A 23,574-nucleotide genomic window follows, 5' to 3' on the forward strand; every position below is an offset into this window, starting at 1 on the left:
TTAAATATATCTATGGTTTATTTGACTAAAGGTAACAATATTTGAGTAAAAAAATGTGTGACCTTCGGTTTTTGGAATGATTGCTGGTACCATATGAGACCGCTAGCCTCGCACAGAGGTAAAATCACAGAATATATAATAGTACAAGTACAGAAGGCTCACTCCTTTGATGTCCACAAAATGCCGCCATTCTAATTTTTTACCTACATTAACAAACGGACCGCACGCGAGCAGGCGACATTGAATTTTATTGCGCGGCGCGAAAGTCGTCACCACTGAATGAGCCGCGAATTCGCGGCCGCCGACATGTACTTGTAGCGCGGCGATAAAAGCGCGGAGTGAGCCGCCCCTGGTAAAAGTAAGAAAATACTATAAAAATCTGTTATAAGTATTTATTAACAAACAGACCTTTTCAACATAATAATATGTAATAGGTAGACATGTTAGACTACATTTAATAAAAACCGGCCAAGAGCGTGTCGGGCCACGCTCAGTGTAGGGTTCCGTAGTTTTTCGTATTTTTCTCAAAAACTACTGAACCTATCAAGTTCAAAATAATTTTCCTAGAAAGTCTTTATAAAGTTGTACTTTTGTGATTTTTTTCATATTTTTTAAACATATGGTTCAAAAGTTAGAGGGGGGGGACGCACTTTTTTTTCCTTTAGGAGCGATTATTTCCGAAAATATTAATATTATCAAAAAACGATCTTAGTAAACCCTAATTTATTTTTAAATACCTATCCAACAATATATCACACGTTGGGGTTAGAATGAAAAAAAAAATCAGCCCCCACTTTACATGTAGGGGGGGTACCCTAATAAAACATTTTTTTTCCATTTTTTATTTTTGCACTTTGTTGGCGTGATTGATATACATATTGGTACCAAATTTCAGCTTTCTAGTGCTAACGGTTACTGAGATTATCCGCGGACGGACGGACGGACGGACGGACGGACGGACGGACGGACGGACGGACGGACAGACGGACAGACAGACATGGCGAAACTATAAGGGTTCCTAGTTGACTACGGAACCCTAAAAAGTAGGTTAGGGGAGACCGGGGATAGTTGACTAACTTTTGGCTTCAGCTCATATATCTTTGATGTTTGAATCAATTTAATGAAAATAATTGTTGTTACAGATAGAAGAACTATTCGGGTCTCTAAACCCTTTATTTTTGACGCAAGTATTTATTTGCAATTATAACACGTATCTATTCGATTTTCTAAACTCCAGACTCTTAGTTAACTTACCCCATCTTCGGAGTAAGTTGGCTAGGCGATAATTAATGTAAATAAAGAAATTATAAATTTAAATAAAATTTAAATATAGCCGGGGGCGCCACCCGGGGGCGGGCGAGTGGACTAGTGGTAAGGACGTTAGCCGCGTAAGCTGAAGACCCGGGTTCGATTCCCGGCTCAGCCACCAGTGGCCCCTGGTGGGCCCTGTCGTTTTTTCTTTCGTGTATGATATCTATTTAAATTTATAATTAATATAGTAGTGTGAACTAGTGTGACTACTTGAAAAAAAAAAAACAAATCGAAAAATATTCAATAAAATAATTTGATTTGTTCCCTAATTGTAATGTAAATACAGAAAATTAATAATTTACAATAAAACAAAGTGTACGTAATGTTAGTAGCTTTTATCGAATTACAAGACACACAAACTTCAATCAATTCAATCAAATGAATTTAAGTGATACCATACGGGACCGCTAGTCTAAAATGGGTATATCTGTTATAATCATAGTACCAGGTAAGGTACAGAGAGGCAAATCTTGACTGGGGGAAATTGTAACTGATCCATTTTATATTATGATAAAAAAATCTGTTTATTTCTAAGAAACGTTTATTTATTACATACATGATGATGAGTTCTACATAGATCCACTGCACACGCCTACCATATATAAGCGGGCCGGCTTTTGAGTCTCACGCGTTCGAATTCAGAAAATTCTTATTTTCAACCGGTATTTTAGTGACAAAATCCCGTATCGCCCCCAGTGGACACTCTAATTAATAATTCAAGCATTGTAAAACATGAAAAAAATGGACCAGTTACATTTGCCCCCAGTCGAGATTTGCCCCGCTGTACCTTACATTAAAAAATCATAACAATAAGCGCATGATTGCATAATTAATTAATTATACAAGCTATTACTTCTTCTTCCTGCCAAGTTCCATCCCTGCCATATTTATTGTTAATAATAAGCAATTATCATCTTTTTTTTTTTTTTTTTTTTAATATTACAGCAATTTATTGTTGTGATTAGCAATATTCACTTCAAAATTAAATTCCATGAATTTGGACATACGACGTAACACGGGTACACGGACGTTCATTACATGGACCCTAATTCGGATCCGTGTAACAATGAAGGGACCGCAAACTCAACGTTCTTTCTAAGAATGAAAAGAGATTAAATCGCGTATAATTAATTTACTTATAAATATATCCTGATGTTTTCCGACGACGACATTAAAAGCTAGTTTTATTTCATGAGTAATAAATAACTATCGTCCTAACCGAAGACAATATAATTATAATCCAATGTAAGTCTATGTTGATTGGTCTTCGCGTAGTATCTGAGATGCCAGTGAGTTGAGGTGGTGTCCAGCCAGAAGTTGAATTTCTGAAATGTTGCATTTGCAAAAAAAAAAGTATTTGCAGCATGTTGTGTTAAAATGACGAATTTGCATACCTAAAGATGAATTTTCTTAAATTTCAATTGGCATGAAGTGGAATTTGCAGCTTGTTGAATTTGCAAAAAAAACTTAATTTTTCCCACTTCGTTACCATTTTTCAAACACTTTGTGCTGCGGTTACAAAGTGAAAAGTATGCGAAATAATAGAAAATTTCGGGACCATTTTTTTATTTCTTGTTTTTTGCCCCAGATCGAAAGGGCTCGTGATTCTGAGTAGGAAAACCATAAATTTTACCTACCTTAGAAAAAATATTTTTGGTGATTATTCTCGCGAAAATGCCAAATGTTAATAATGTACCTACTATTTCAGTTCTTACATGTATGGTGTTTTTCAGAACAAGTTCGCATACCAGGCTATTTCTGTCAGGTCGAAATTTCAAAGGGTCATATGTAGGGTAGGCACTGAAAAACATCGTACGATACACGTGCGAAGAGGAAATCCTAAACAAGCTGTCAAAAATTCGACACGAGTTTCTGCACTTGTATCGTAATGTTGGGTCTATATACCATTCAGAAATAAAACATAAGGGACAACTGTTCGAGAAACATGAACATTTTGAATTAAAATTTTATTAAGTCTGATAAAAATATGTAAAGTAAATAAATGAGTTGGCCGTGGCGTCAGTAGCTACTCAGTTGCTTTTGGCAACTCTAGTTACTAGCTGTCACCTTTAATTTGACAATAGAGTCAATTGATCATTTTAGAACAATTGAGTGAGACTCAATTTCATATTAATTCCGTATCAGCAAAAAGTTCAGAAAATTAATTTTGACAGTTATTAAAATGAAGTGTTTTTTTCTTGCAAAATCTGTAAATTACGCCAATTTTCATTAATTTCAAATCTAGAGGTTTCCTTAGACCGTTTCCGTATAGCATCACCTGTATTCGCATAGTGGCATAGCAAGATCTGGTAGCTGCTGCGCCACGGGTGTGAAAAATAGAACTAAAAAATGGTGAAGAGGCCGGCTGTGCAATTCCCATTAAGTTTGTACAGTTGGATCACGTCTCCGATTTGGATAAAAATTGGTAGGCTGATAGAGTCCATGATGCTGAGCAAGAACCTTCCTTTGTTGTTACCAGATTTCTATGCATTTTCGGTAACAAAAAAGGAAAGTTTCATACAATCAATCTAGGACATTTTGGGAAACCTAGTGAATCTTGCTCAGCATCATGGACTATCAGCCTACCAATTTTTATCCAAATCAGAGACGTGATCCAAATGTACAAACTAAACGGGAATTGCGGGGCTAGTGACTCGCTGTAGGTACGTAGTGCGTTTTCACATTATCCAATCTGACATCGGATATATGTAGGAAAGAAGTACAAGGAAAAATTTAAAGATGACGGCGTAAATATATGGGATATCGGTCCTACATGTGATATCGGATAGGATAATGTGAAAACGCACTTACCTACATCACGGGGCTAGCAGTGTTGCAGAACGTATGGTATATTCCAAAGGGTAAGTAAAGTAAGTATTGCAAAACAATAAAAAAAATACAACGCGATTTAGATACCTAGGTAGCAAGGAAATGTTATTTGTAAGAGGGGTTAAATAAACTACTTAAACCTATACCCAAGAATAATTCGTTAATATAGATATTATAGCTGTCTCTATAAATCTCCTAAGGCGCATAATATGGAGTGTAGAAAAAACTCCATAAGCTATAGTAACGTATAGTAGCTTTGATATAAACATTAAGAACCATTCGTTTTGTTATTTGACATTGGGCGAATGAATTGAATACAATATTAGTTACAACGCCATCTGTGAAGCGTGAAATTGTCAATGTCATTTTGCCGAAATATTTTTCTTTGGCTGACTGCCGATAGTTGTAGTTTACATTTATGAAGCTAGATGGAGCTTTAGCTGGGCTATTGCTCCGCGGAACGCATTTCGGCGCTTCTATGTGTGCGTGCTTGCGGGGGCTGAGGTAATTGACAAGCGTGGCCTATGAGCTGTCAGTCGCTCCTTTAGTAGCCCCTTAAACCTTTCGAGGGTTTCAAGGAACGACTTGAAACACAAAATTTTTCACCATACCAAAACGAACAAAATACTGACTATAATATAAAACATCAATTATTCAATATTAATGATTCGAAATCATCATTTATAGGTAAAATCTACCAGCTAGACCTCAAGTTAAAAATTTGTATGAAATTACTTTGCACTCTTGTGGATAAGATGCAATTTTGCTATCTGTTTTCGAATAGCAAAGAAAGCCTTTATCCGTTCCGTTGGTGTGGTGTTAAATATATTGTATGACTTGAAAACTGCGGGCGTATCACCACTGTAGCACACTAGTTCAACTAGTTGTACAAACGTCGTGCGTCCTTATCGTACTTACATATAGTGCGAAACGGACGGCCTGTGGCCCGTTTCTCGAAAGGTACAAGTCTTGTATTACAAGTGTGTTTCCATGACAACCCATACGATTTGACAGTTCGCGCACTTGTAATACAAGGCTTGTACCTTTCGAGAAACGGGCCCCTGATGTTATATCGCTTGCCCTGCCTGCCTGAATTCTCAAGTCGCCTATGTGTTTGAAACCCGTCTATTTTATAAATGCTATAGTAGTGTAAATCCGTTTTCACATTATCCTGATCCGATATCGGATGTCGGAAGGATTCCAATGGAAAAAATTCAAGATGATGCCTGTAATGTATGGGATATCGGTCCGACACGCGACATCCGATATCGGATCGGATAATGTGAAAACGGACTAATAAGGCCTGAGTGCACGCTATCATATTGGGTGTGCAGCGGTGCGGGGCATGTGGCGTGCATGTCAAACAATTGAAGCATACTTCAAGTGTCCTGTGTGCAATCACAGAATATATAATAGATAGTACAAGTACAGAAGGCTCACTCCTTTGATGTTCACAAAATGACGCCATTCTAAATTCTTACCTACATTAACAAACGGACCGCACGCGAGCAGCCAACATTGAATTTTATTGCGCCGCGCGAAGGTCGTCGCCAATGAATGGGCCGCGAACTCGCGGCCGCTGACATGTACTTGTAGCGCGGCGATAGAATCGCGGAGTGAGCCGCCCCTGGTGCAATGCACAAAATGCGCACGAAACGCTCACGATAATATCTCTTTCGTAGCTATCTATCTCTATCGCTCCTGCGTATTGGCGCGACAGAGCCAGACTACATTTCTGCCGCGCTTCGCATCGCACTCGCAGAAATGCTATTAGCCGCCTTTACACAGACGCTCTATCGCGCGTGATACAGCAATCGCGTGTGAAAGAATGCGCGTGTGAAGATGGCAGGAGGGGAAGGGAAAGAACGCGCGATTGCGTCTGCCAGTGCGGGCGTGCAATCGCGTGGCTGAAGTTGTCTTTACACGTACGTTCATTCGCGCGCGCAAGATGGCGGACATACGCTCGTGGATTAAAGAATTAGTGGTTGAATTACTTGCTCTTTATAAATCGATACTATTAATAACAATAATAACGCGGTCTATCGCGCACGATTAGCATTCACACGCACGCTCTTTCCGTTCTCAAAAACTTCGACGCGAAAGAACGTGGACCATAAAAAACACTACCAACACGCTGTCGCGCGCATAGGCTTAACCGCGCGCTATCCTGCACGGGAAGCATGGTCGCGCGATAGACGATAAAATAGCAGGCTGTCCCTATCGCACTATTTGTAAGTGCGATAGGGACGGCCTGATATTTTATCGTCTATCGCGCGACCATGCTTTCCGTGCTGTACGCTCCGGGAACGCGCGATAGAGCGACTATGTAAAGGTGGCTACATACAGCTACGGGGCCTAAGTCGACGCTGCATAGGATAAACGCACGCTCGCCCGCCCCGCTTCACGCCCCTGCGAACACCCCGCTCCGTCCCACTCAGGCCTTACACTCACCCCCTTATTCCTAAACGTTCTCTAAAGTTATCAAGCCGATAAAATTCGTTTGTCCCTTTCTATCACACCAATACATCGGAAAAGGACAAACGAACTTTATCGGCATGATAACTTTAGTGAACATTTATGAATAAGGGGTTAATGTTCTTATCTAGTAATATCTCTTACCTACGTATTTCCATTTATCATATAGATTAAATATAAGAAGATCATACCATCCCATACATTAAAATGCGACCGCCCAAGGACGTATATAAGGGGGGGGGGTTCAGGGGGTTCAAACCCCCCCCTTAGGCAGGGCCAGATTAAGGGTAGAGCGAGTGGAGCGGCCGCTCTAGGCGCCACATGGTAAGGGGGCGCCAAAATCGAGAATGTGGAAAAATCCATACAAAAAAGTATACGTTGCGTGGGCGCGCACATATCACAAAATGGCGAGAGGATTCGGAAATTAATCCACCTATTGAAAATCTAGATTTGTAATTCAGATTAAGTGGAAAGTTGCACCATATTGCCATTCATAAGGGCGCTGTTGCTAGGGCGCCGTAAAAGGAGGATTCTAGCCCTTGACCACATTGTGCGGCGAACGGCAAAGTTACGTCGCTATCCAAATGCAAAAATATGAGTCTACCCGATAGTCCAAAGCGGAGTTCCTCATAAAGCCAAAGATGCAAAACGCGTCAGGGAGGCGCAATTTTGTGAGTCGCAGCAGATGGTGAGCGAATTTCTAAGCACTCAGATCACTTAGTGGCAAAATAGCGAAATGGGCGTCCCGACGGTGACGATCGAGTCCGCAGTTAATCTCTTAATTAACTCTTAGGCACTGTTTGAGTTTCAGGCGTCCATAGGTTACGGTGACCGCTTTACATCAGGCGGGCCGTATGCTTGTTTGCCACCGACGTAGTATAAAAAAATATTATAAAAATAATAGTGATGGCGAAATATAAGGCCTAAAAGTCGGGAACATAGGCGCCCTGTGAAGTCAAAATACCCCAAAATATGTCAAAGACCGCAGCTCTGCAGAGTGCAGACGATAAAAGCTTGAAAGTTCGCGGATTCGCCGCTGGCGGGTTGTCTTAATTAATCGAGTCAATAGGAAAAAAAATCGCGCTTACTATTTATAATTATCTGCTCTTTTAGTTAGGACAAATTCCGAATCTGCTTTCCTGACTTGGCCACTATAGTGCCCCATTTTGTTTGTTATTTTATGTACATGATATTCACGTAACTATACTAGGGTGCGACTACGAAAGTTCAACCATTTGTGCCTTTCGCACTCTGTCTGATGAAATCCATAAATTTTGTATTGCGTTAATCTTCAAATTACGGCATTACTATGAAAAAAATTTCGCGCTCGCTACGCTCGCGATTTATTTTCCTACATAGTGGATCTTCTTCCCAAAGGCGCCGAAAATTAATGCCCATCAACTAATTGTCAATCAACTAATTTTAAGAAGAAAACTATTAAATATAGTTTTATAACGAAGTAGTGTTTTTTATTTTGCATCATTATTAATTAAATGTTCGAGACCTTTTTATCCGGTTGAGTTCATGACCCGGACCCCCCCCTTAGACTTTCTATATATACGTGCTTGCGACCGCCTAAGAACGCTCATACACTACACCACACATAAATGGCGACACAGAAAAATGCCTAGTTGCCATCGATTATTTGTAGATTGGCGTTAAGTGTCACTTTCGAGCCATAAATCTATGTCAAAAGTGACACATAACGCCATCTACAAGTATAATCGAAAGCTACAAGACATTTTTTTGAGGCGCCATCTATGTGTGGTCACACCTCGGACACTGGCGATCAAATATATGAAAGAGGCGCGTTCCTAGCACATAGTCTAAGCTAGTGTAGGTGAACGCGTACTATGCTTGTATTGGTGAAATATAACAGGTCGATTGTTAGCGTTTTTGACAGGCGGTAACTGTGAGGTAACCGATGGGGGGTGGGCGGCACTTTCAGCGGGGAGCGAGAGAGTGGCCATACTGTATACGACAGTACTCTTTATTATACTGGTGGTGTAGTGCGAAGTGCATGGAGGGGGTAAGCAAAGCGATCGCAGTGCTTGCGGTGGTCAAAATCGACACTGATTGTGGTTGTCATCTATCAAAACTCATAAAATATAATACAATGTGTAATGTTTGATATGGGGCATCAATGTTGTTTCGTTGTTAATTGTAAAAATAATGGCATAAATAGTCGTTGCACGTTCTATGCGCTTCTTGGAGCACACTGGAAATTGGATCAAAGAACTAAATGGATAGCTACGGTGAAAAGAAAACGTAAGTGACATGTCAAAACAAACCATTATAATAAATTATATTTAAGCTTTGTTTACCTAATATTGTTCAATACGCTGTTAGTATTTTTCCTACCGTAAAATATTATGCTTAAAGATTCAGGCCTAGCCTGGGAATAGGCCCGTGTCGGATATTTCTGCGGCCGCGGACATGACTAGGTACTTACGTTTAGATTTGTTTTATATGGCATTAACGGGACGGAGGTTTAGCGAATACCATATCACTAGCTCGAAGAACTTGTACCATTACTCCTATGTTTTTCAAGATTCATTATATGCCCTGCCAGCACCAATTTATTGACTCTTTCTGTAGTCTGGGGTTGGAAGTTTATACCGTGAGTAATGCTTTGGAAACTGATTTTTGGTATTATATCCATGTCTTTATAATCTATCTACCTAAATTACACTTGAAATAGTAGCTCTTGTTATTCGATTTATTTAAAATTAACGAAAAATCGTTAAAATATAATGTTTGTTTACATGTCATTTTCCACTTCAAGTTCACATGGTAGTGGGCGTAATTGTCGTGCACGTAGCCAATACGCGTTCTTAGGCGGTCGCATTTTAATGTATGGGATGGTATGAACTTCTTATATTTAATCTATGGTATTATCCAACAGATGCTCGAAGCTGCGTGACATGCGACAAAGTTCTAGAAGAGCTAGAGAAGATAGACGACGACACAGACACGTTCGGGGTGGACTTCGTCAAGATCAACGACAAGAGGCTCGCCAAGCAGTATGGCATCACGAAATTCCCCGCCCTCACGTACTTTCGTGAGAAGGAACCGATCATTTACGAAGGTCAGTTTTCAATATTTTTTATTCTAATCGTCGACTTTAATCTGTTAATTAGGACAGCACAGATGTACATGCTGTCTTTACGTGCTGATTTTTCAGTGTTGTATAGTCAGTCAACTATAATATTTAATTACACTTCACTTTAGTTAACTGAAAAAAATTCAAAAATAGAACTTCATACAAGTTCTGTACTACTCTAAGAACAAATTAAATTACTTTCATAGAAAATATTTTAACTTGTTATTTTTAAGTAGTAACACTACTATTATGTTCTAAACATTAAATAAATGTCATATACAAAGAAAAAGTGACCAAAGCCTCCAGTGCTCCGAGCTGGAATCGAACCAGCGTACTCCGCTTACCGGGCGAATGCCAGAACCACTCGGCTATCGGTCCACGAAAGCAAGGGTCGAAATTTCTAAGTATATGACATTTCCGAAGGCTCGTGGCGCCCTCTGGCCATCCCTGAGGTAGAACAGTATGGTTCGACCTTCTAGCCGAATCAACTCAGGTGATTACAAGCTAGCGAAGAGAGATGGCGCTGCCATTAACACTCTAAGAACAAATTAAATTACTTTCATAGAAAATATTTTAACTTGTTATTTTTAAGTAGTAACACTACTATTATGTTCTAAACATTAAATAAATGTCATATACAAAGAAAAAGTGACCAAAGCCTCCAGTGCTCCGAGCTGGAATCGAACCAGCGTACTCCGCTTACCGGGCGAATGCCAGAACCACTCGGCTATCGGTCCACGAAAGCAAGGGTCGAAATTTCTAAGTATATGACATTTCCGAAGGCTCGTGGCGCCCTCTGGCCATCCCTGAGGTAGAACAGTAGTGTTACTACTTAAAAATAACAAGTTAAAATATTTTCTATGAAAGTAATTTAATTTGTTCTTAGAGTGTTAATGGCAGCGCCATCTCTCTTCGCTAGCTTGTAATCACCTGAGTTGATTCGGCTAGAAGGTCGAACCATACTGTTCTACCTCAGGGATGGCCAGAGGGCGCCACGAGCCTTCGGAAATGTCATATACTTAGAAATTTCGACCCTTGCTTTCGTGGACCGATAGCCGAGTGGTTCTGGCATTCGCCCGGTAAGCGGAGTACGCTGGTTCGATTCCAGCTCGGAGCACTGGAGGCTTTGGTCACTTTTTCTTTGTAAATGACATTTATTTAATGTTTAGTTCTGTACTAATTTCCGATACCTGGCAAATTTCTTGCATAAAGTACTATTAATTTATGCTCGTAAGACTCAGTACAGGTCATTTTTATCTGATTTTGCATTTAGATCTATTACTTAGAGATACTTAGATTAAAACCTATAATGCTAAGTTTCGGTATACAGTGTGTAAAGCTAATACGAGAGAATCTCTTAACGGTGGTGAGTATAAGACATAAAAGAAATGTAATAAGGTAGCTTTCACTTAAAATTAAAGTAACAATTTTATTCATACAAAATAATTCGGCCTGCAATGTATGTAACGCAGACACTCGCGTTAAACGCTCGTTGTCACTTGTCTTTGACTATTATCGCAATTTGTAACCATGTTTACAATACATTGCTGCTGAGAAAATTTTGAAAAATTAATTACTGGGTGAAAATTAACACTTTCGAAACCGGGCTCTACGCGGCGCTACGACATTTTCGCTACATACGGGGAAACCCATGTAATCGGCTACGCTTCTACGAGCGGTGTGCCCGACAGTCGGGTTCTTGGTAGCGAAAGTGTTAAGACTAACTTAAAAACACCTCTTAATTAGTGAAAACACTAATGAATATTATGTCTGGTTTAATTTATCGCTCGTACCTATACTTTGTCAAACAAGTCTGTCAGTAAATAAGAACAAAGAAAACTATAGGTATCCTTTTCTATAGCACCCTAAAGAAATTGTGTAATTATCTGATTCATAAGAAGGCATAAATAGACTTATATTGACCGGGATATAGACCAAAACTCAAAACTCTTAAGGCATAAATAAATAATGAAATATTGGGGGACACCTTACACAGATCAACCTAACCCCAAACTAAGCAAAGCTTGTACTATATATGGGTGTTAGGCAACGATATACTTATACACGGTGTTTCCGTTATCACTCAAAACCTCAGACACCCCAACTGATTTTTATTTTTTTAAACTTATCTAGAGTATTCATTTTTTAATCTGATGTTTATTTATTTTTTAAATTGAATGTTTAAATATCTGTGCAGCTCTACTCGACTTTTAACTTTACACTCAAAAAAATTGTTGCTAGCTACCATCATAAACCTTAAAACTACTTATTTGTGTACGTTACTGCAACGACATAAGGTTTACCATAATGTCACTGTAAAACACTTTAAAGCTTTGTCACAGCAAACTTCAAATTGGACAGATAATCTCAGTAAGCAAATTTAAATCCAACATTTAAAATAACAAGGTTGTAATTAGGTACGAGTTCAATTTGTTATGACTTATGACTTATTAGAGGTAAACATTAACACTTTCGAAACCGGGCTCTACGCGGCGCTACGACATTTTCGCTACATACGGGGAAACCCATGTAATCGGCTACGCTTCTACGAGCGGTGTACCCGACAGTCGGGTTCTTGGTAGCGAAAGTGTTAAAATTTGTCCAATCTCAGGTAAACATTAAAATTCGTCCAGTCGTCCAAGTAACCAGCCAGTATGAATACCTACCCCTAAATACTGAAAAAGGTATACAACCTCTAGCAATGCGATATGCACACTGTTGTATTACGAATTTGTAGAATGGGCACGTAAAAAATAACTAATAATACAAATTAAAAAAATATATATTACCCCCATCAAGATATAGCTCAATCGATTCTACTCTCGATTCTGAACAAACGGTTTTCAGGTTTTGAGTGTTAAGTGAAACACGGTGTATAGATAAGTACATACATATATACATAGAAAACATCCATGACAAAGGAACAAATATCTGTGCTCATCACACAAATAAATGCCCTTACCGGGATCAAAACCCGTATTTCATCAAACATTTATTGTTTGATGAAATACGGGTAAAGGGTAAAGGGTATAAAGAGTAATGTAGCTCAAGTCAAGAGCTCCAGACGCCATTATCGTCGGTGAGTAGGTAAATATTTTGCCAATACGCCTAGTAAGTAACTATACGTAGATAAAATAAAATAATAGCTACGTGACATTGTAGAAGTTATTTACGAAGATAGCAATTTGCAAAAAGATCATGTGGGCGTAAAGAAAATATAGAATGTGGAATAGTTTTTACAAAGGTTTCAAGCCAACTGAGAAGCAATAAAGCCGGCCTAGCCTAGCCAAGCGCGATTGCCCGACGATTGAAGTAAATCATTAAGAGGATACGGTAGCGAAAATTCTAAAATGGAAAGGCCCCCCTTTCAACTTGAGAATTTTAGTTTTAAATATACAAGTGTTATTAACTAGATTTCATCATCATCATCATCATCATTCCCTTGCCCTTTTCCCATTATTTGGAGTCGGCGCAGCAGATCATCTTCCTCCATTTCTCTCTATCAGCCATCATTTCCATACTAATACCTTTCACTCTCATATCGTTGTTCACACATTCCATCTATCTTTTCTTAGGCCTTCCACTACCATTGTATCCATCCACTTTCATATTTACCACTCGTTTTATAACATTGCTTTCATCCCTCCGCATTACATGCCCATACCATGCTAATCTACTTCCTCTCAATTTCTCTGTCACTGGCGCTACTTTCAGGCTTCCTCTTATATACTCATTCCGAATCCTATCCAGTCTTGTCACACCACACATCCATCGCAAAACATTCTCATTTCATTCACATGCAGTCTTCTCTCATCATTCGTCTTGGTGGCCCAGCACTCACTTCCATACAGGACGACAGGTCGGATAACTGATTTATAAATGTTATTAACTAGATTTATCGAAAAAAAATTGTCCATGAAGAACAACTCAGTCAAAAGATATTTCAAAAAAAAAAATTAAAATCGAGGTTCCGCTCTCGACTATTTCCTCCTTCAAAACTTAATCAATCGGAACGAAATTTGAAAATCTTAATAACAATGAAATAATCTATGTCGGACCGTTTAGCTTTTTTGGTTAATTGTTACCAATCTTGAGTATCACACCTTTTTTTGCGCCACAATGAAGAAGGCCGTTTTTGGAAATTTTTGATTGGCTCTAGAGTCTTTAAAAAGCAGAATATCAAAAAAATCAAAACGATCCGACACAGATAAAAATAATAACAATCTGTGTTGAAAAAATCATTGCTCTATCTTCAAAAACCAGGGAGGAAATAGTCGAGAGCGTTTGTATGGAGAATTGACCCCTACCGTATCGTCTTAACTTTTCACTAACTATATATGTGACAAAAAGTCACAATTCATTCCCACTTCATAGTCAAAAAAACCTTCCATCTACCTAATTTACTTCACAATAAGTACTTACCTAATTATCTTAGTAACTATGTTCTACAAAGGGTAAAGGGCCCATTTCTCAAACCTGAAAGTTACAAGTTACAAGCGGAAGTCTCTTTCCAACTCGTCATATTAGACATTGACAACCACTTGTAAATTGTGACTTGTAGCTTCGAGAAATGGGCCCCAGGTCAAGATCCAATCTATTCAAACAGAAGATCAATTGATTATTTCCCACATAGTTTTAGAAAGTCGAAACGCTAAATTAATTCACAGCAGACATCTTCAAAGGCGATCGTTAAAAAAAGTATTTCGATGACGAACGTGACCATGATAAATATAAAGATATGTTTAATTTATCATATTGAAAAAACCGGCCAAGAGCGTGTCGGGCCACGCTCAGTGTAGGGTTCCGTAGTTTTTCGTATTTTTCTCAAAAACTACTGAACCTATCAAGTTCAAAATAATTTTCCTAGAAAGTCTTTATAAAGTTCTACTTTTGTGATTTTTTTCATATTTTTTAAACATATGGTTCAAAAGTTAGAGGGGGGGGGACGCACTTTTTTTTCCTTTAGGAGCGATTATTTCTGAAAATATTAATATTATCAAAAAACGATCTTAGTAAACCCTTATTCATTTTTAAATACCTATCCAACAATATATCACACGTTGGGGTTGGATTGAAAAAAAATATCAGCCCCCACTTTACATGTAGGGGGGTACCCTAATAAAACATTTTGTTCCATTTTTTATTTTTGAACTTTGTTGGCGTGATTGATATACATATTGGTAGCAAATTTCAGCTTTCTAGTGCTTACGGTTACTGAGATTATCCGCGGACGGACGGACGGACGGACGGACGGACGGACGGACGGACGGACGGACGGACAGACAGACATGGCGAAACTATAAGGGTTCCTAGTTGACTACGGAACCCTAAAAAGCAGAAATCTAAAAATATTTGGATCCGTGATATAATTTGTGATGGTTGTCTTCAGGAGCTCCACGAAGAAATATTTTTAAATCAGATACATTTTGTTGTAATAGAAATGCCATGCATCAGAAAACCAAAAAGGTCATAGGACCGGAGGATCATGACATTGCAATGATCTTCTAATTCTGGTATGCTGCCAGTCGTTAAAATTGTTTTTACATTTCCAGGAGATCTTATGGACGAAGAAAGCGTCCTGGATTTCCTGACGAGTTTAGAAGCCATGGACCTTCCGGACCGGATAGAGGAGGTAAACCAGAAGATTCTGTCCAAGATCATCGAGGACACGGATTACGTTGCCGTTCTCTTTTGTGAGTATACGCGTGAAATGAGAGTTTTCGTCTTCGTCCACTTATCAGCTATCGTGATAAAAAGCAATTTCTCAACTAACATTACGCTCCTTTGAAATTAAAGTGATTTCAAGAAAACCATAGACACGCCTAAAAGGCTATAATCAGTTATGAATAGCAAATTATTCTTCAGTGTGCATAACAGCACATTCGGTAAATTACCGCTCAAATCATCTCAGGTGTACCTCAGGGTAAAAAATCTTGGACCCACATTTTAAATAATTTGGATTCAATTTGCTTCCCAAATATATGGAATCCAAAAACTGCGCATAGTTTTACTAGCTCTACGTACATTATTAACTCACTTTGGGTTCATGGGAGCGTATATAAATACTATACTGTACAGTAGTTGTAATTGTAAATGTCTTTCAATTTGAAGCTATCAGTTACAGGGGTACGCCAATCTATCTCAAAGCGTACTGTGGTTTTCTGTACTTGTACATTGTGGCGTTGGTTTTTATTGTGTTTTTGGCGTAGGTCCTGATCACAAAAATTGCGGCCCATCGAACAGTAAGTAAGATTCTAGCTGGCGGCATGTTCCTTTAATGTTCGTGTGGCATAACTCTTCTCGCTTTGTAGAATAGTATTTGTGTAACTTTATGTTTCAGCCGAGCTTTCGCTTCAACGAAACTATATTGGCAGTAAGGGAAAAAATAATGTATGGATAACATAATTTATTTCGAGGAATATTTAAAGGCAACTCAAAATTTTCCTATGCTGCAATTTAAGCTAAAGTATAGGTATTAGAGAAATACACAGAAGCGACGCGTGAACTACTATGTATGGAAAACGCATATTGGTTCTCTTCTCAAGCAAATCAATCTATCCTGTAGCTAGTTGAAATCGCCAAACAATTAATTCAGTCTAGCCTAACGGGAAGAGTAACTAGAATCAAAAACGTTTGCATTATCGGGCCGAGTGGCGAGCTATTTCAGAGCTTCTATTTCCGTCGGTAGCCGCCGGGATTGACGGCCCCACCGACCTGTCACGCACGTCGCCTTCTCCCCGACGACAACGGGCTATTCAAAATCCATTGTCTCTGCAAACATCCCGAACCAACCCAAATTTTCGTCGAATTTAGAATTGACCTTGACCTATATCGGTGATGGGAGCGGACGGCATGTCACAAATTGTTTACGCTCATCTATTTATACACTCGAGACCATGCAGAGAAATATGGCCGAGGTCGAGATGCACATTTGTGTAATAATACAATTTGAATAGAAACAGTAAATGTGGTAACAATTTTAGTGAACCCCAACGCACTTTATTTGTTTAGCGATTAGAATCCAGACACCTTGTTATAGTACCTATAGTCAAATAGGACATAGTCAACCCCGCTTTATATTCTACGTATGCGAATCTTAGGGTGCCGGAGGCATCCATACTGCACGACACACGCTTCATATGCACACACGATTAAAACACCTAATTTTCCAATAACACACAACACTCATCATAATTTTGAACATTGCATACAATAATAGCACTGCTTTAGAATCCTCGGAGCATGGAGGTATGCAAACAGAAGCACACATAACCACATAATTTTAAAACCTTTGAGTTGGTCTTAAAACTTAAAATCCGGTCATGGTGTTTCAGACAAGCCTGAATGCAAGAAATGTGCGAAGGCGCTTCAAGAGCTGGAGAACATCGATGACGAAGCAGACCAGCTGGGAATCGGGTTCGTCAAGATCCACGATGAAGAACTAGCCGAGGAGTACAGTCTTGGAGAGTTGCCAAGACTGGTGTACTACAGGCATGAAATACCAATTATCTATGAAAGTGAGTCACAGAGCTTTTTATGGGTTAGTTACGATGGTTACGACACTGACGGATGCATCATATGGACGCCTTGGCAGCATTCCGTATAACGTAATTTGCTGTAATCATACCAGTGTTCTTGTCATTCGTAGCATTGATTGACAATTTGTCATTAATTACATTTTTTGTAGACAAAACACCAATCTACTTCTTTTAACTAAGGCTAATCAAACTCGTACTGTATTCAAACTTGACATTGAAATTGTAGGTGAGTTGAGCAAAGAGGAAGATGTGTTGGAGTGGCTGATCGCCAACAAGTCCACCGGAGACGAAGAAGATGTAATCGAAGACGTCACAGCCAAGACCCTCAATACCCTCATCGGCAACGTGGATAACCTTGTTGTTGTCTTCTGTAAGTATAAGATTTTTAACTAAACCTTTAACCTGACCTCTTTTCAGACAACTTCTTTATATCTCTTCTATCGACTATGGACTTAATATCTATTTTAACTCAGTGTTCTTAGTAACATAGTGTTACTCCTAATATACTTAAATATAAAACAGTAAATTATACAATTCATCCGTTCTAAAAATATTTACACTCGCTTCAAAGTAGAAAATGTGGGTTACACTTGTAAATGACGTCAAACAAGAAATTATAGCTTTCACGAAAATAGGTTACGGTTCATTTGCAACCTTGAACGGCTTAAACCATTTTATGCTGGGGCGATTGTATGAAATTTAATTTTTGTGCCTTGGCATATTAATTTCAAAATTTCAGATTAACTTGCAAAACTGATATATTCCTTTAATCGTTAACAAACCTTATAGAATAGACACTTCTTTTAATTATCTGAAATTAGATGTAGCACTATAACTGTTGCATTGATACATATACATAGGTATTAATTAATATGGGTGTTTTCCATTTAATTCTTTAATTTGATAAAATTTCGAGACATTTCTGAAAAATGATTATCGTTCGTCAAATTTCCTTTTTTAGGCATTTCCGTATTTTTATTCTGTCCTCCTCTCAAATAAACAAAATGTTTTCCCAGATGACCATGGTGACGAGGAATCAATGACAGTCCTTGGCGAGCTCGAAAACATCGATGACGACTGCGACCGCCACGGCATCCAGTTCGTCAAGATCGACGACGCCAAGGCCGCCGACTCCTTCGGCATCGACAACATCCCCTCCATCGTCTACTTCGAGAAGCAGATCCCCAACGTTTACGACGGTAACAATAATATTTCGAATTTCGAATAGACTTGTTTGCAATAAAAGTCTTTCAAAATAAAGAACTGTGTTTACATAGATTTTATTACTGCTCATGTTTTCACCTGAATATATCGCAGTATGTTTGAACATAAAACTGGGTTGCGAGGAGTTTTATAGGTCTTATTTTGAAAGATGTTAAACACTAAACACTTCTAGATTTATAGACTTCCTTAGTTTCATTTTTACTTCAAAATGTGTATTATCTTTTTATATATATGTAATCAAGACATCAAGTAATTTGATTTTTGTGTTGAGTTTATAGTGGTATAGAGCACTTAATTTTATAAAAAGTATTATGAAACAGATAAAGCAGAAATAATTAGGATAGAAGCGAACTCATAAGATTCAGGGATCTCTTTCAGTTGTACAAAATACCTGAAAAAGTAGTAGTTTCTGTCTTACACTCAAAGATTTTCAATGCCATGACACTAGTAATGTACCTATAAATAATGTATCAATATTTCCAGGTGACCTAGAAAACGAGGAAGAAATCCTGGAGTGGCTGGTCGGCCAGTTGGAGAAGGACGAGATAGAAGACGTCACCGACGAGATGCTGGACAAGTTGATCAAGGACGGGAAAACCGTTGCCGTGCTATTCTGTAAATTCACAGTATACAGTTTTCAACAAATGCAACATCTAATAAAATCCGTTTCCAAAGCAGTTTGAATGTGGATATGATTTTTAACACCAGACTGACCACTAGACAGACAAGACATTTTATTCTTGTAAATAGCTATTGTTAAATACATACTTATGTGCATGTAAATTATAACCAATGACAATTATAATAATCTACACGCGTCTTGAGAGTTGAGACATAATACATAATCATCTAAGTATTTGTTACCTTACTTGAGCACTTATCTAACTGTATTCGTAATTCTGATAAAACGCTGCTTTTCATCCACAGATGACAATAACGATCGCAAATCTCAGAAAGTATTAGCAGAACTTGAGAACATTGATGATGAGTGCGATGCCCTTGGAATTGCATTTGTTAAGATCGATAATGATGAAGAAGCCAAAGAATACGGCATTGAAAAGATCCCTACTCTTCTGTATTTCGAAAAGGGTATCCCGACTTATTACGAAGGAAATCTTGAAGAAGAAGAAAAAGTATTAGCTTGGCTCAGATATCAAGCGGAGAGCGACGAAATTGAGGACATCACTGATGAAATGCTCGACCTCATCATCGAAAAAATGCCTTACGTCGCTGTCCTGTTCTGTAAGTATTTTCTTCACACTCTCGTAGCCTTAACATTGGCCAGTTTGAAGCAATGCCAAATTCACAAATTACTTCACCGATGATTAATGTCTTGAATCGTTCTCGACTGTCCCGTGAAGAACTGACATAAAAATGAAATACAGTTCTTCGATTTTATTTCAGACGACAAGGACCAGAAGAAAAGTCAAAAGATCCTTTCTGAGTTGGAGAACATCGACGACGAATGTGACCAAAATGACATCGCCTTCGTCAAAATCGATGACGATAAAGAAGCAAAGGAATATGGTATCGAATCCATTCCAACTATGGTTTTCTTCGAGAAAGGCATTCCTCACATCTATGAAGGCGATCTGATGAAAGAAGATGAATTACTCGGATGGTTGCTGCATCAGAAACGACACAGTGAAATTCCTGAAGTCACCGATGAGATGATGGACAAACTGATAGAAAGCACACCATATTTGGCCGTTATCTTTTGTAAGTATAATACTAAGCACGGAGTAAAGTGTAATACATTTATATTTAAGTATATCAAATTATTCAATGTTTTAATATTTCAGACGACAAAGATGACAAACAAGACATTAGGATCCTCAATGAACTAGAAAACATTGATGATGAATTAGAAAAGGAAGGTATCGTTATTGTGCGAATGGACAACGAGAATGAAGCTAAAGAATTCGGTATCGACCATCTGCCGACTCTCGTATACTTTGAAGAGAACATCCCCGCTATCTATGAAGGTGACCTGATGAATGAAGATGAAGTGTTGGAGTGGCTTATTGAGCAGAAGAACAGCGCTACAATAGAGGAGGTTACTGATGAGATCTTGACTGATCTTATCGAAGAGCACGAATACGTGGTCGTTTATTTCAGTAAGTAGATTTTTACATCAACGTCAACTTCCCGATTAAACTACATCTCCACTTAATCGTACTGCGTAGGTACAGTAACAAACTGTTACTTTTTTTAATAAATATAATTTCAAATAGGCATGTAGTTAAATCCGTCTTCAGTATCGTATAGTAAACAAGCTAAGCTTAAACTAATACCTAAAACATTATACGGTTAATACATGTCTACAATACATTGGAATCAGATATATATTTAATACTTAAATGTCTAAACACAAAACCAATGAATTCCAGGCGGCAATTGCGAAGAGGGCGACGAATGCGACAACATCTTGGATGAGCTCGAGAACATCGACGACGAACTGGACGAGACGGGCATCATCTTCGTCACCACCGAGGACCTGTCGCTCGCCAAGAAGTACGGCATCAAGACCTTCCCCACACTCGTGTTCTTCAGAAACAAGGACCCCCTCATCTACAAGGGTATGTAGTCTTATGCTTGTATCTGGAATAAGTCTGACATGATTTTGGACGTGCTGGAAACATTGTCAACGAACTTTGTGAGGCGAGTATCATCTTCCTATTAGCCTCACTCAGAAGTATGGCATCAATACGTTTTCCACAATAATCTCCTCTAAACCTAATTAGAGCCACCTCATTTGTAAGTGTGTTTAGTAAAACGTCCCACTTTGTCGGTTACCATTAAGGCGAGATTTACTTGTATCTTTATATGAATAAACTGACAAAGCGGCTTTATAGCAATCTACAAAGTGGGACGTTTTCCCGTGCACACTCACATTTACTTATGTGATCTTACAAATATTCTCGTTTCCAAAAGTCTTTTGATCGCTATAGTTAAATTTCAAATAGCGAAAATATTACAAATTAAATTTATTGTAAAAGATTTACTAAAAATAAGTAGACCTCTTCATAAACTCTCTATAGGTCACACTAAATCCATTATTCTTCTCTTACGTTTGAACTTTGAAGACCTTACCTTTTCATCAGAAAAAGAAGCCAGAGTATATTTATAGACAATAAATATACGCAACTGATAATTTCAGGTGACATCGAGGACGAGGACGAAGTGCTGTCCTGGCTGACGGATGAAGACACCCTCGAGATCCCCGGCAAGATCGAGGAGGTCAACTCCAGGATGCTGGAGAAGATCCTCGCCGAAAACGACCACATCGTTGTCTTTTTCTGTAAGTACTAAAGTATTATTTCTTTTTGTCCAAGAAGAGCTACATGTCGTTTAAAGTTGTTCATTTTGTGATGTGTCAATAATTTCATGGAATAATCGTATAGGCACAAAGTTAAGCTTAACTTGCTGTCTTTGCTAAATATCTTTATTTCTAAATTATTTTAGACAAGGAGGGCGACAAGAAATCTCAAAAAGTACTCAGCGAGCTTGAAAACATCGATGACGAGTGCGAAGAGAAAGACATCGATTTCGTCAAGATTTCTGATGAAGGAGTGGAAAAGGAATACGACCTTTCTGAACTCCCGGCTTTGGCTTTCTACCGCCACAAATTCAGGACCATCTACGAAGGCGATCTGATGCATGAAGAAGATATCCTGTCCTGGGTGTTAGAATTAGTTGACTCTCAGCCTGACGTCATTGAGAGTGTAGACAGGAAAACTTTGAAGGATCTAATTGCTGATGTGGAACATCTTGCCGTCTTCTTTTGTAAGTATCTATTTTCATAACTGTTACTTTATAGTTTAAAACGAACTTAAAATTTTCAATCAGAGGAAGGAGGAACTTCGGTATTTTATATATTGCTGCAATTTTGGCAATTCCTATCATTGACATACTATTTGCTTGAAATTTTGCTTAAAACTTATCGTTCACTATTACAGACAGTGATGACTGCGACACCTGCGACGACGTTCTCGAAGAGCTGGAGACAATAGATGACGACACGGACAAATACGAGATTCAGTTCGTCAAGTCCAAGGACTCCAAATTGGCTTCGGACATTGGCATTTTCAGTTTCCCAGCTCTGGTATACTATGAGACCGGCGTACCGATTATGTACGATGGTAAGTTCAAATATGTTGTAACTAAAATAATAATCTTATTTTATTCTGTAACAGTACATCATCGGGTGACAACCAAAACACACTAACTACAAAAAATCCACCTTATTGTGCCGCAAATACAGTGACTAGTTGACTACAGTAAGAGTTAAGCCACTACTTTCTTAGAGAAATTAAAGTTAACGGAAAACAATAGTTAGTTCACTATTATTATAACTTAAGGTAGGACATAGTAAGTTATGGTGGTCACCCAACGTTATTATGTTTTGATATTTATTTTATATTCAGGTTTGACCGACGTCACGTAAGAAGTAAGAATTCATTGTGTCATATTTGTAGTACAATTGTTTCTTTTTATAAAGTTACACTACTACTATATGTATATAATCTAACCAAAACTATGGAACCGTAGTGCAACATTACAAATCGAAACAAATCACGATACAATAACTATTCCAATTTTGAAAGTTTAGGGAAGAGTTGTATAAATATTTCCTATGCTAACTCCTTATCCTGTTTATAGGTGATTTAAAGAACGAAAAAAGGTCCTCCAATGGCTTATTGATCAAAAAGTAAGAATCCACATCCATTTCTAGATTTTAAATTAAGGATAAATTATTTTTGACTTAGAGACTATATTATAAAATATTACGTGCATGACATCATTCTTAAAGAAATTCTTCTAAATATAAAATTGTTATTTCTTTACACTAAAATGCTGGATTTTTGAGCTATGTCATTTTGCATGACAGTTACTAATGCCTGCAGGTGAAGATAGCAACCGACATAAAAATAAAGCTAATACTAAATCGAAGGCCAATGCAGATGGTGGTAAAGCCTCGGGGTTTGGCAGAAATGCAGATGTGGATAAGAAAAATACACCGAAAAGGGTAAAACCAACAGAATGGAAGACTATGGGAACGTTGAAAGTTAGATTCCCCGGTGATCCGAAAAT

General features: G+C 38.3%; 1 protein-coding gene across 1 annotated transcript in view; it reads left to right on the top strand.

The window, feature by feature from the left end:
• The window catches only part of LOC125224814, a 55,771-nt gene that overhangs the window by 24,686 nt on the left and 7,511 nt on the right, over window positions 1–23,574 (top strand). The window contains exons 2-15 of the mRNA XM_048128282.1: window positions 9,521–9,703; window positions 15,271–15,411; window positions 15,928–15,960; window positions 17,053–17,235; window positions 17,483–17,626; window positions 18,273–18,455; window positions 18,964–19,095; window positions 19,408–19,722; window positions 19,885–20,199; window positions 20,283–20,597; window positions 20,871–21,059; window positions 21,641–21,781; window positions 21,946–22,266; window positions 22,440–22,622. Of these exons, the coding sequence (XP_047984239.1) occupies window positions 9,521–9,703; window positions 15,271–15,411; window positions 15,928–15,960; window positions 17,053–17,235; window positions 17,483–17,626; window positions 18,273–18,455; window positions 18,964–19,095; window positions 19,408–19,722; window positions 19,885–20,199; window positions 20,283–20,597; window positions 20,871–21,059; window positions 21,641–21,781; window positions 21,946–22,266; window positions 22,440–22,622 (2,778 nt within the window). The remainder of the gene's footprint in view (window positions 1–9,520; window positions 9,704–15,270; window positions 15,412–15,927; window positions 15,961–17,052; window positions 17,236–17,482; window positions 17,627–18,272; window positions 18,456–18,963; window positions 19,096–19,407; window positions 19,723–19,884; window positions 20,200–20,282; window positions 20,598–20,870; window positions 21,060–21,640; window positions 21,782–21,945; window positions 22,267–22,439; window positions 22,623–23,574) is intronic.

The sequence above is a fragment of the Leguminivora glycinivorella genome, chromosome 3 (genome assembly GCF_023078275.1).
Source record: "Leguminivora glycinivorella isolate SPB_JAAS2020 chromosome 3, LegGlyc_1.1, whole genome shotgun sequence".
In the NCBI taxonomy this organism is placed as follows: Eukaryota; Metazoa; Arthropoda; class Insecta; order Lepidoptera; family Tortricidae; genus Leguminivora; species Leguminivora glycinivorella.